General features: G+C 48.5%; 1 protein-coding gene across 1 annotated transcript in view; it reads right to left on the reverse strand.

Annotated features, from left to right (window-relative positions):
* Window positions 1–1,160: 1,160 nt before the first annotated feature.
* Window positions 1,161–13,987, reverse strand: part of LOC144174407 (glutaredoxin domain-containing cysteine-rich protein CG31559-like) — a gene marked incomplete in the record, with an annotated part of 18,931 nt that continues 6,104 nt past the window's right edge. Inside the window, 2 exon segments of the mRNA XM_077703095.1 lie at window positions 1,161–4,410; window positions 5,944–6,009. Coding sequence (XP_077559221.1) covers window positions 4,219–4,410; window positions 5,944–6,009 — 258 coding nt within the window.

Consider the following 13,987-nt stretch of genomic DNA (forward strand, 5'->3'; position numbering starts at 1 on the left):
CTTACGGCAATTTTGATTTTCGCGCAAAGTTACACTAATTAATATATTACATCCATCATAAATATTCGGAAGTCACGAGGAATGTATTAGTTTGTTTTCGCCATAATTACAAGGCGGCTGCTGCTTTCCTTGTGTAACGTAGGGCCTAATTTTAGGTGGCAACATACCCACGCCTCTGTGTGGACATTTCAACACCGTTCACAGCCACATGACGTGTTGCAGCCAACGGGGACGTCAGGCTGACGCATAATCCGCGTTTGCAGCCAATAGACAGTTTTAGCATAACGGGTAGCGTCCGCTAGCGCTACGGCGGCGGTACCGGTACTCGGCTGAGCATCTGCGGATTCGTTATGGTAGGATGGATTAGTTCCGCGGGCCGGCTCTCGCCATGCCCGCGCAATAGTTCTGCTGAGCGACGACGTCCTCGCCCTCCCAGCGCGCATGCGCAGTCTGGTCCCAATAACCCGCCGCGGTAGCGTGAGCCTCCGCTAGCCGCTATGCTAAAACTCTAACAAATACTCACATTCGAAACCAATGCGTGTCGCAAGCCCTCGGGGATGTGTCAGTCCGGGGCGTATCCGCGTTCGCAGCCACCCGATAAGTGAGCTCCTTTTTGTTTGTGTTTTTGTTTTAACGCTTGAATTATGATACGCGTCGCAGCCAATAGGAATTTAGGAGTCTGCTACAGGCCGCTGACGGCGGAAAGCGCTGACGCCGTTTTTGTCGCTCAATGGCGCATGTTTCGCCTTAAAGGGAATCTGCAACACTTTTAACACGAAAGTGTTTCATTCCTGGAAACACAAATATTTCACTGACGTCATATCCATCACGATAATGACACCAGTACAAAGAAGCAAGCGGCCTGTAAAGGGTGCGCCCCTGCACATAGGGTGTTCTTGCGGGGCAGCACCCTTTAGTACTAAAGAATACGTTATGCTTAGGGTTGTCCGTTTTCGGGTTTCATATTTTAACACGAAACTGCTTTATGCCGGGACACACCAAGATTTCACTGGCGTCACATTCGTCACGGAAATGACGCCAGCACACCTTTGCCGAAGCGACCCGCCAGCAGGATGTCGCTCGCCAAGCACACCCACAAGACGCCGACCCGCAATTCACTTCAGCGGCACGCGTTCTCATGAACAGTGCAGAAGGCATGGTTTTGCAGTCAGCATCTTTAATTCATCATAGATCTTTTGCTCACAACAGCAGGGAAGAGAAAGAAATCCACAGAGAAACGCACGGCACAGTGTATTGTGAACTAAATGAGCGAGTTCGTCTCAAACATTGCGTACGACCTAGCCGCTGTGTTGTACACATGAAGCTGCCAACGAGCCTCTACAAGCTCGAGCTGCGGCGGTCGCCAACTAAGTCGACTGTTCACTGGGCAAGGCCTGCAGCTGTTTCTTGGATTTTATTTACAGGGCGGCAGTTGTGTTTTGGGCCTGAAACGCATGTTCACTTCATATAATGCTCCTCTCCACCTTTTTACACAACCGCCGTGTACACCAGGGCCGTAAACAAGAGCACAGGAGCTGATACATTGCTTCGGAGTACGCAACATCTCACCCCAATGTATACTATCTCCAACTTTAAAACATCGCCCGTATAAGTTTCGCTTTAAAGTGACTGCCATGTTACAAAACGGTCCCTCGCACACCTTCAATAAAAAAACGAAAAAAAAGGTATCGTTTCCGTTTTTACCATCGGTACATCGTTGTGTTCCCAGTGAATGACCCAAAAGGCATCAAGCACAACGGTGTGGTGAGCAAACATAAGTTTTCATACACTTCACCACGACACATAAGGTGGCTCGACACACTCAGTGAACAACTATCTCAAAAACAAAAGTTTCTGAAAAAGCAAATAAAACCGTAAGCGTTATTTGAAGACATTTCTTTTTGTGATGTTGCTATGTGACTTCTGATTAGGCGGGCGTTTAAAAAAGAATACGGAACATCCTCAATCTAAACTTTAAAATCGCAGTCTCCGATCTAAACTACTTTTAATCATCGCTGTGTGACCAGGTTACAGTCATTTTTTTCGCGCATGCGCACACAGTCATTCCTGCTCCACGGCCACTTCGTAACTTCCATTTCGATTAGTCTCCGCGTTCGGCACATGCAGCACACACCCACACAATCCACACGCACACTGTTTGACACTCGAGGGAAACACATATCGCCGGGCTACGGCCGGACACAGCTCCCCACAGCGGACAAGACACCGAGCTTCCTAGAAAGAAAGAGCGGGAAATTTCACGTGTCCTTTCGACGCCGTAACTTGAACAATGAGTTGAGCAATAAGATCAGTCGCACTCTCCGCGCCTTCCCAAATCCGACTTACGCTCACCGACGCACCCTGCATCACGCTTTTCGCGCAACGTCAGACCTCACAAACACAAAACGAAGGGTAAGGTGAATCCAAAATTTGTGCTTACAAATCACGAGCAAAGCAATTTGTCCGACTTCCCGTTTTGATGTCAGAATTAAATCAGTATATGTTTATTATGGGCGTCGGCAGACTGTTATTTTGCTCCGTTCAAACCCCGCTGTGGCGGGAGAAAAAAGAAGTGACGCAATCAGGGGGGGGCCAGGGGATCTGTCTGGTGTGTGCAATGCAGCAGACGCCCCCTTTGCACACCCTCTGTCAGCGTCCATCATGTTTAGTGTACGCTCGTTCCTTGCACAAAACTGGGCCACGTGTAATAATTAATTAATGCTGGCAGGCGGGGACAGCTGTACCCGTTTTTTTGCCAGTGCTTTTGTCAGTCCAAAGAAAAAATGTAGGCGGGAGTTCCTCTTCCGAAGAACCCGACCTGTATCTCGCATCCTCGCATATATACCAGATTGTTCGGGGCTGTCTTTGAGATCTGAATTCGTACCCCCAAACGTTCACATATCTTTACAAGAGGGAAACAACCCGTTCGGACGCGACTGCAACCACGGTGAATGTCGCGCAGCCTGCGTTCGTCCAGGGCGTCCGCCATAGCACATGTTCGCCTCTAAGCCAGCGAGCGTTCTCTAAGCGAAAATTTAATTGTAAACTGATTATGTTTTGACTCGATGTTACCTTTACAGCAAGGTCTAACACAACAATGATGTCGCAGTTTGCCCCGATAACTCCCTAACAGTCATAATCAAAATTCGGAACACGTGACCAGCTTATATACGCTTTTGGTAAATCGGAAACTTAACGTGTGCATGAAGTAAGGTGATCGACTGTAAGCATCACCTGCGGATTGCATAGGTGTTTGTAGGCGCAGCTTGTGTGCAAGGTACTGGGTTAAGATTAACACCACCTCTAAGGGAACGCATTGGTCCCCTAAACCGACATATGGAGAACCAAAACAGTACGCTCAACTCCGGAGTAGGGGGTTACCGACAGTACACAATGAGGAACAAACGGCGCAAAGGCTTGTTTAAAAGTGCATTATAGGGGAATGAATATCAGGGACTTCGGTTGACCAGGCGTTTAGGCCGCTAAAAACGTTCACATTGGCTGTGTCTCGCCCAGTAAAAAAGTTACAGGTGAACTGGTTTCAGCGTTAAACAATCACTTAACACCTTTAACAGAAAGGCCACAGTGCGCAAATTGTCGACGGATCCACTTGGAAAAATGTCCTGCTTTCTCTCGCAATAAAGCTTAGGCATTTCCCCACACCTTTAGTCATGGTTAAGAAAAATAAAAAGCGTCATCAGAAACGAACAAGAAAAGAACAAATCGACGCCCTGAACATCTCGCACCAGTGATCATCTCAGTTCGTCAGAGTCGTCGCTGGTCCGCCAGCTTCCCCGCAAGCAACGTGAGAATATCAGGAATGTGTGTGCACAAGCGTCACTTTCACAATGGGTCCCCGCTCACGTCCGTCAGGAGTCCCAACTGCCGACAGGCTTCGCATTTAACCGCGGCCTAAAGACGGCCGAACACATCCTCTGGGTAGAATACCGCATGTCACGTCATGGCGTCTACTGTCTTCTGCGGAGCCGCCGAGGTTTCATCTGCACTCCGTCGTCGGCGCTGTCTCCTGACGCACAGTTCAAACAGGCTCGTGGCGCACGGAACCACGGCACACACAGAACCACAGGAAGTTACTGGTGCGAATCATGCCGCGTCCACAGCTGGAGTTGTTCTTCTGGTCCTGGTAAACTCGAGGCCCTCAGGCCTGGCAAGCCGAGTCATCCCCCCCACAGCGGTACAGGGGCAGCGGCTGCCAGCTCAACTGTCGCCGTTGATGCAGAGCTGGCATCGCACCAGGCCGCCCTCGTCGCAGTTCAGGCACTTGAGGAAGATGACGGCCGAGGAGAAGCGGTGCCTGTGCTGCACGGACTTCTTGCTGCCCCCGCACACGGGACACGGCAGGTACTGGTAGCCGCCGCACATGGCGCACGTGCCACCCACGCTGCTCTTCTGCGCACGCCAGGGAGGGGGGGGAAAGAAAAGGGGCGGGGAGAGAACGACACCCTGTATGAGCACCAGTTTGACGAAAGGAGAGCTGCACACGTTCGCACGTGAGGGGTCTCAAAGGTCTCCCTGCTCCAATAAGCTTGCAATTAAAGATGTTCATTATCTCTCTCATGATGGTCAAGTCATTTATGAAAAGGGAAAGCTCGCGCAACACACACACATGTATGTATGTATGTATGTATGTATGTATGTATGTATGTATGTATGTATGTATGTATGTATGTATGTATGTATGTATGTATGTATGTACGTATCTATGTATGTATGTATGTATGCCTGTACGTACGTACGTATGTATGAATGTATGTATGTATGAATGTATGCATGTATGCATGTACGTACGTACGTATGTATGAATGTATGTATATATGAATGTATGCATGCATGCATGCATGCATGTATGTACGTATGTATGTATGTATGTATGTATGTATGTATGTATGTATGTATGTATGTATGTATGCATGCATGCATGCATGCATGTATGTATGTATGTATGTATGTATGTATGTATGTATGTATGTATGTATGTATGTATGTATGTATGGATGGGTGTATGTATGTATGGATGGGTGTATGTATGTATGTATGTATGTATGCATGCATGCATGCATGCATTTATGTGTGAATAGAGAGAGAATAGAAAACAAAAATGACATTCGAGTCCACCCTTTGAACCTAACATCATAGTCGAGTACCATAATTTAAACAGGTTCGTTTTAGGCCTCTCATTTATTTAGGTCTCGTGCTCCTCTCGTTATGTTTGTACAGGCCTTGGTGCTCAGGCAGTTTGCCTGGTGATGTTGCGAAAGAGTGGTGCATATTGCCGAACTGTTCCGGATGTCCAATTGCGGTGTTGCAACGCGGCGGTTGTGGAATTGTGCGAGCCAGTGACTCGCATAGTGGCTCGCGCAGTCGCCAGAAACAAGAAGCAATGCGAGCCACGCTGAGAGAAACTACGTGCCGTGCGCAAGAAGCCACGAAAACACCGTATGTACACTGTCCAGCCACAGGCTGTGGGGGCGTCGCAGTGACGCAACTGGTCGCTTGGAACGTTTGTTTCGCAGTACCACCCGTTATTAATTTATTGTGACTGCCCTAGCTCTAATGCACAGTTTTAAAGAAGGAGTGGTCCCAAACGCCTAATATTCTTGTAGAAATTTTTCTGAATATTTTTTGGGGTCTGATATATGCATTAGGTTGTCCTGTATCTGCCTGTATACAGATGTGGAAATTCGAACGTACGATTTTACTGTTCTTAATTTTATTAACGCGTACTTATGAGCATTTGTTTGCTTGCTTGGTATTTCGTACATGAAGTGTGGCTAATGTGCTTGTGTACGTGCGTGCGTTGGCATACGCGTGGTAGTGTTATTTTGTTTGTTTTTGCTTTGATGGAACTCGCTGTTACAGACAAGGGTGTTGGCCGTTTTAAAATGCGCTGCGTGCACTCGTGTACGAAAATATACCACTTACCTTGTATGGTTTGAGCATCTGTCTGAGCTGGCCTGTCTCGTTGAGACGTTCCACTGTTTCGGCTCCCTGCGATAACGACAAAAAGGGTAAAGAAAATAAGACTTTTCTGCATATTTCGTGGGCCAATACAGCTGCAGAAGGTTTTCACAAATTCCGGTTATACATTTAGCATCACAGTGACAGGGGAGAAATAGGCAGTGACAGATTCTTTTACCTCTCCTTTTACCCCACCAGATGCACTCGCCCCTACATGGAAACGCAAGTAGCGCAGCTAAAATGGAATCAGACTGCAAGCGTGCAATCGGTGGACGACGCAGGAAGTGATGTACAGTCGGCCAAATCTTTAGCGAGCGTGCGCGCGCGGCGATTTTTCTGTCGTATGAAGATATTAATCCTTTCAGACGCTATGTACACAACTGTGTACATTTCAATCCCGCATTTTTTTTACAAAAAGAAATACCGAAGCTGAAAGGTTTCACTACTTCAACATAATTTTGCATCCTTCGTCTAACAATGAAGATTTTAGGGGCATCTGGCGGCTAATAAGGTTACGGCCGTAAACGAACAAAATATCGACGCACGCGACGACTTCAGCGGCTGAGCTTTTTCAATTCGTTCTCCTTTATATTGTCACGAAGACAAGGACGATGCAGTTGTGTTGAATGAGAAACACGTTTATTGGAGCGAACTTGTGCTCCCCTAACAACTCAAAAGAATACAGAGGCGGCGAAGCAGCGGTCAACAAAGTGACTTGCACAGGCGAGTGTCGTCGAATCGAATGCCCCGGCGTCCGCGCTGCAGGCTTTTTATCTTTTGGCGCGCGTGGTTCTCGAAACGTCGATTCGCATCGAGAACATAGTAGATCCAAGAAGATTATTCTGGGCTGTTCACGTTAGATCGGAATGCTCTCCCTATCACAACAGATAACACATGCGGCACAGAAAGAAAGAATGGAACACGCGCTTCCCTTGGCGCAGAGATAACACAGACCGGCGCAGCCGGGCGGTAAAAGCAAAACACAAATAAACAAACCCAATGTATGGTTCGCGGCAATATTTATTTATTTATTCACATACCTACATTTCGCCCAGAGGGCATTACAGTGAGGGGGTAAGAACGCATTTTCACACACGAAATGCGCCAACAAAGTGCAAAGTATAAAGAATAACAAGGAACTTGCGGCCATAACAAGACTTGCGGCCCTAAAAAATATAGAAACAATTCACATCACACAAATATATACTTATGTGGAAATATTCGGCGCTACTTGACGCTCCTGAGCTCTGTGACGCTATGTAAAAATTTCTGTACATGACTGTAAAAGAAACTAAGATTGTATTGGGGTCAGTAACTTGTCAATTCATCTTACTTGGTGAGATACACAGCATATATAGAAATAACAAAAAAAAAATGTAAGGGGAAATAGCGAGTGGCGTATGAAAGGGGCAAGAAGGAACATCCTAGCAGACGATGGGCCCAGCTGAGCGCGGTTTCTGAGCATGCATTTGATCTCGACCTGTTGGCAACTTGGCTTTCGTCATACGGCGCTGACGTATGAAAAGTCGCCGCTCGCACACTCCAGTTAAAGATTTGGCCGACTGTACGTATGTATGCCAAAAAAAAAAAGTCACGCGGCCGGTCTTGAATATTTCGGCAGGTATCGTGACATATGTGTGCTGTCCCCAGAACTTCGCCGTCAGAAAACACTTAGGTAAGACCATTAGGCATCAGAAAATATTAAAAACCATTAGGCGATTTCACCGTTAGATAGCACATCTTCACTTGTACGCGTGTCTCCAGCGGTGCTGAGGACTCGTGCAAGTGTTGATCGCTACCTAACGGTGAAATTATCTAATGGCTATAGGGAGTGCAATATAATGGTGACAGGTAATCAAAGGAGCTCCTAATATTGTAATGTGAGTTAATGCGCACTTCTGAGGCGCTTCGAAGCATATTGACGACAGAGCGCACACTTTTGGCGGTATGCACACTGTTTCTGTTGCATATTCTAAATAACTACGCAGCACTTCAACGTTATTGTATAAAGTGAATAGTCTAACGTGCTATAAGCCTGGTTCGTCAGTGATAAATGCCCGTAGACAAGCGTGGAACTAAAGAAAATCCTGGGCCATATTCACTAACGAGAAACCTGGGGAGGGGCGAAGCATGCCGTGTATAAGTGTATTCCTGACGCCTTGGTGTTTTTCTCAACGGATATGAAACCGTTGGGAGGTAGAGGCATGCAGCTTTGCTGTAGAAGTCTCTTGTCTTTGAAGCACGAAGCACTCTATCGCGAGGCGTAAACGAGGGTCCCGGTGCTTCTTTTTAGTACGCGTTACATTCTAGCGCGTGGCATAAACGAGTTTACCGGTGGTTTAGTACCGTGACTACATGAAAGGACGATTACGACGACGACGACAGCGGACGCCAACAGTCCCAGCCCCTGAGGGTCTTCGCAGGTAAAAAAAATGGAATGAAGTTCGAGTGAGGACCGAATACAATCATTCTACTGAAAATAAAGCCTGCCGCATAGATGGCATGCACTCCTCCAGAAAATTCATGCTTTTATTATTTGATTTGCTTATTGGGGAAATCCTTAGTTGGGCTGGGTACCGGGGAGTACGGAATTGAACTAAAATTGGAATTAGTCTGGAGTTTGCCTATACCATGGAACTAAAATTGGAAGGAAGTTGTTCGGAATGGGACTATGGGAAGCTCGAGAAGTCCGAAGATCCACGGTCTCTTATCACGTGTCTTGTCGTTCCCGCTTATCAAGTGTATCAAGTCGTTCGTCACGTGCACGGAAGAACTGTGTGAGCGAAGGAAGGCTTAATTTACAGCGTGAGTTAGCCTGCGGGATAGCAGCCCGAGCGACCCCTACAGAAAAGCCGAAGAACCGTGTACGCGCTCGACGTCGTCGGCTATACGCGAGGCATTGCCATGCTCGCGGCCCGACATTGCGTGTATACGCTCGTGACTCCACGATTGAATACGGAGTTGTGTACACAAGGACGTCCGCGAGAGGAAAACTGTTCGCGCTGCCCGTTCTCTACGAATGCAGCAACGAAAAAAAAAAAAAAAGAAGAGAACGGCAGAGAGGAGGAAGGGCAGGGTTTTTAGACCGAGGTTGTTCTCAGGGAATTTGAGTCGTCCTTTACGAAACAAGAATGGGGAAAGCTCGCGCCTGCTTCACGCTCATTTCCGTCTCCCATAAAGCGCACGTGACAAAGATGTTACGGCGCGAGGTTTTTGAGAGTCCAACAGGCAGCCACTCGGCCGAGACTGCGGATCTCATCGTGTCTTTCTTCTTGTTTTTCGAACAGCCGTTAGCGCGATACTTCGAAGCTTGTTTACGGCCAGTGCGTACCCATATAGTCCCTTCCTGCATGCCTCGAGTCGGGGTAATCTCGCTACAAGCTCTTCCCCCTCCTCGTTTCCTCCGCTTTTACAAAGAACGCGGCTTGTAGTGTTGTCTTGCAGAGCGGGGCGCCCGAACACAATGGAGACTGAGCGACGGCGTGCAGGCGGGCACGCTGGACTTCCTGGTTTTCGGGAGCACTACCGCGAGCTACCGATATGCTCTTCTCCGCTTGCTTGCTCTCCTTTGAGCAGAGATGGCGGAGAAAGAAGAGCAACCGGAGAAGCGGGAGGGCGCGCGCAAGAACAACAAGAGACGCAGACAAAGACGCGGAGCTGGGACCGGCGAAAATAAGGAAACAAGAGGAGACGTAAAGAAAGAAGATACGAGAAAACGTTAAGAAGTAAAGGTACGAATACCATGCGCCGCTTTGAACACGCTTTCGACGCGCTGTCTTCAGAAACAGCACTTCTCTCTCTCTCTGAAGCCGGAGGCAATGATTGCCAAATGGGCCGGTTGAAAGAGAAGTTAAGTGGTTCCTCGTGGGCTCCAAATCACCCGATGGAAGAAAATTTTCGTGCTCGCTGTGTGTACGGACAAAAGCGATCATGCGGAGGCGAGGGGGGCGAATTTTCTGCCCGGCTGGATTGAGATCACCCCGTTATGATTGCTCGCGTTACATGTATTCCTACTAGCGAAATCCCGAACTTTTCCGCGGTATAGTGTTGTTTTTTGCGCCTTGGCGTATGAATGACACCTCGTTTTTTTTTTTTTTTTTTGTAAAATCTCTCGAATATCGAATTGAAATTGGTGGGCTAAGTGAAAACTTTAGCGAACGCGTGGCGAATCTTTATATCTCCTACTTCAACCCATTTTCTTTCTTCTCCCTCTCCGTGCACGCGAACGTGGACAACGAACTTGCGATACAAAAGAGGTGCTTTTCAGTGGCTGACGTGCCGCAATCAGGGGCTGGCTGTACTGTTCGCAACCATACACACAGACATGCATGCACACATACATATATACACACACATACATACATACATACATACAAACATACATGCATGCATGCATACATGCATACATAAATACATACATGCATACATACATACATACACGCATACATACATACATACATACATACACGCATACATACATACATACATACATACATACATACATACATACATACATACATACATACATACATACATACATACATACATACATACATACATAAGAACGAGAGTAACGTAGACAGAGGCATCTACGTCTGTCTCGACCTTTCACATTTCCCATGTTTATGCTGTCCTCATTTCTTTTCTGTTTAGCTCATCTCGGCGAATACCGTTTCGACTTCGATCTTGTTGACCGGGTCGGGACTGTGTGACCCTATCGCTGACCCCGGAGGTCCCTGGCGAGACCGAAGAGCAAACATGTTATTCCTGGCGACATTAGGACAAATAAATTGTCCTCTAAGTGCCTGTCTCGTCTGAATCCGTTTTGTACTTCTCCCAGTATGCCGTTCCCCTCTATACACGTAGTTGCGTTTTTATGGCTTGCACTTGCATTGCCAGCCTGTATGCCACTGAGGTAACCGTAATAGGCCTGTACGAGTTGGCATCAGCCCTGTTTCCTTTACCTTTATAGATCATCTGCATCCTGCTCTACGCCAATCACCCGGTACTTGCTTAGTTTTTGTCACTTTTTCGATTGCTCGAATCTGTTGTGCGTTGCTTTTTGGGCCCAGTAGGTTGACCGGGTCGGGACTGTGGGACCCTATCGCTGACCCCGGAGGGCCCTGGCGAGCCCGAAGAGCAAACACGTTATTCCCGGCGACATTCATCCGGGGCCAGCCGTCAGCGCGCATTTCTGTCACCAGGAAGGTACCGGCGGTATGTGGGTCAAAAGGAAGCGCGCCTGCCGTGCCATGTCTGTCTGCCGGGCGGAGTCGCACGGGCCGGCACAGAGGCAGGCGGCGCGTGCCTGCGTGGGCCTGCACGTCCTGAATAGCCGGGGAGAATGCGAAAGGAGACGACGATTCAGCCCGAGACATCCACCCCCTACAACACCCGGGATGGCTCGTTTTTGTGCTCTCGAAAAAACGAAAAAGAAAAGTGGAGTCGTTCCGCTGCTACATTGCCGCTGTAACTACCAGTATTGCATCACCCGTACTAGAGCAACGAATGAGGCTACTGAGGTAGCAATGAGAGTTTTAGCAGTCCGTCTGTTCCGTCGTGTACGTAGTCACCGTGTTGACCGGTGCCCGTCTGGACACTTGTGCATTCGTCGCGGTATCCGCGGGCCGGCCTTCGCCATGTCAGCGCATTCGCCACGGTTAAATGCGCCTCCTCGCTTTTCCTTTTCGCCATTCCGCGCGCGCAGGCGCAGTCGGGTCCCGGCCAACACGGTAACGTACACGGCAGAACAGACGGACAGCTAAAACTCTCTAATAATCCGTTTCAGTAACTCAGTGCAGCACGGTTAAATGTTGCGAGGTGAGGGGACGTGCTGACCAAGACGCGCACAAAAAGAAATCCCCAGCTAGAGACGCCACATGCTTATCCCCGGGTGATAATCTAGATTCGTGAAATTTAACGTGAATTTGCTATCCTTTTGGTCGGCTGGAAAGATTGTCACTGTGGGCAGCAAAAAAACTACGTGGGATGCTTAGAACGTTCTAAAAATGTGACAGCGAAAGCCTTGCACGTTCTGCTCAGGGATTTTATACTTTCCCCCCGCCCCCTAACACCCCCCGACCAAGAGATTCCACAACCACGAGCACCCCGCCCAGGGTTTATCCCCTCCCCCCCCCCCCCCCTCCGCTCAACACTCTCCAACACCTTTCCCCCCCCCCCCCCCCCCCCCAGAACGATTTCGACACTCCTCCAAGTCGAAATTCTGGATAAACCTCTGGTTCTGTTGTTGGACGTTCTGTTGAACTTTCACGCTGCTCTCGTCGGGCCGCTGCCGCATTTCATCCCTATCCGATTGCTCCCGGCAGCGGTTACGACCAACGGCGTTTAGAGCTGCTCTGGCCTCTTCTACCGTGGCGTACTTTCTCGGTTTTTCCCGGCAGCGACTAGGGATTGGTGCGTCGTCACCCATAGTGATGTGGAACGAAGATCTGAGGCCAGGCGGCGACTGTACAGAACGTTCGGCGGTCCGTCGCCATTTCTCAGACCCCTCCTCCGGAGCTGCTGCTTCCCTTTCCCGGCGCGCGTTCCGTAGCGCTTTCTCAGAATCATCCCCTGGCGCTGCTGTCTTTCCCTTTCCCAACGCGCCCTCTCCGGCTCGCGCTCAGATTTTCTGTACCACCGATTGTCTGTACACTTCTCTGTAGCTCACGCGTTTCATGAAACGTTGAAACCAAAGGCTTTCGTCCTAAAACCTGACAAAATGGAGAACGAATCAGCAAAAGCTTCCGGTCAAGGTGGCGAAACTTGCTATAATTTGTTTAGGCCCAAAATAGCACCCATGATGGGAGCAGATGACGTATGTGCGAATGTGGCGTAGGAACACTGTTGTTGGCGAATCTACGCCCCTTATCGACTGACGTCACTTTGTCCGCTCTCCCTATTGGCTCATGCCCAATGTAGCCTTCTTAGCACTGCTCGGAGTCCTTGAGGCAGAGTACACTTCTGTTGTGCACTATCTTTGACGTACAAGATACTATGAGTATTTTTACTCGCCTCTACTGAAAAGTGAACTCACCTAAGGTATTTTTTCTATCGTGTGGCACACTAAGATATGCGGAAAACTAAAATAACAAAGGCAGGAAAATAAAATAAAAGACAGGAGTCACAGGATTGACTCCGTAGTAATAAGCCCATCCAAATGTATATACATGGGCATGTTGGAAAAAAAAAAACAGTGCTACAAGTACGGCACACAAAGAAAAGACACGCAGGACGTTCGTCTTCCACGCGCTGGTCTATCTTCAACGTGTAAACTTATAAACTAGCCCAGCTCACCATTGTTCTGGAGTTATTAAAAAGCATTCGCCTGCGTACGTGAAGAACCAAATAGAAGGAAATGAATCAATCCTGCTCCATCGGTGGTTCTTCTATAGGGTTCCGCAGACCCTGACGCGCCAAGAGAGCATTTTGGAGGTCAGCGAACTGTTTCCTGCGTCCTTTGCGCTCAAACCGTGTAGGGATGCAAAAGTTGGCTTTGTCGCAAAGCATGCATTCTTTTGGCTTCTTTGCACCAGCACGTATAAGTAAGTTGACTTTTTTGTACGACGCCAAAGTTGTGCAAAAAAGCTATAATCACGTAAAGCCGGCATGAGGCGTGTACGAGTGGCAGCATTTGGGTTGCAAGAGCGATTAAAATATCTCGGGTATCACATCTGCAATCTTCCCACTCCCTTTCTTTATGTAGACGTCCACCGTTGTCCTTTTTTCGTCCAAAAGAAGTCCTCAGCACATTCGTGTTTACAAACATTGTGCTAGGTTTTGCAGAATGCGAAAACGCAAAGAGGGGGAAAACATTAGCGGCCCGGTGAACATGTCAGTGGAATGTCGGTACTAGTAAAGAGCTTCGTTTTCAGATAGCTCACTGGAACTATTGCCCTCGCTGCGCATAAATCTCCCAAAGGTGCTAGCTCGCAGCGCAGTGGAGCCGGATGAGTAGAACACGCCCCGGCGATCAGCCTCCGGGCAGGGCCCAACGAAAGTGTCCGGG

This window comes from Haemaphysalis longicornis, unplaced genomic scaffold, assembly GCF_048455015.1.
Source record: "Haemaphysalis longicornis isolate Haplotype H1 unplaced genomic scaffold, Haemaphysalis longicornis Haplotype H1 scaffold_3, whole genome shotgun sequence".
NCBI lineage: Eukaryota > Metazoa > Arthropoda > Arachnida > Ixodida > Ixodidae > Haemaphysalis > Haemaphysalis longicornis.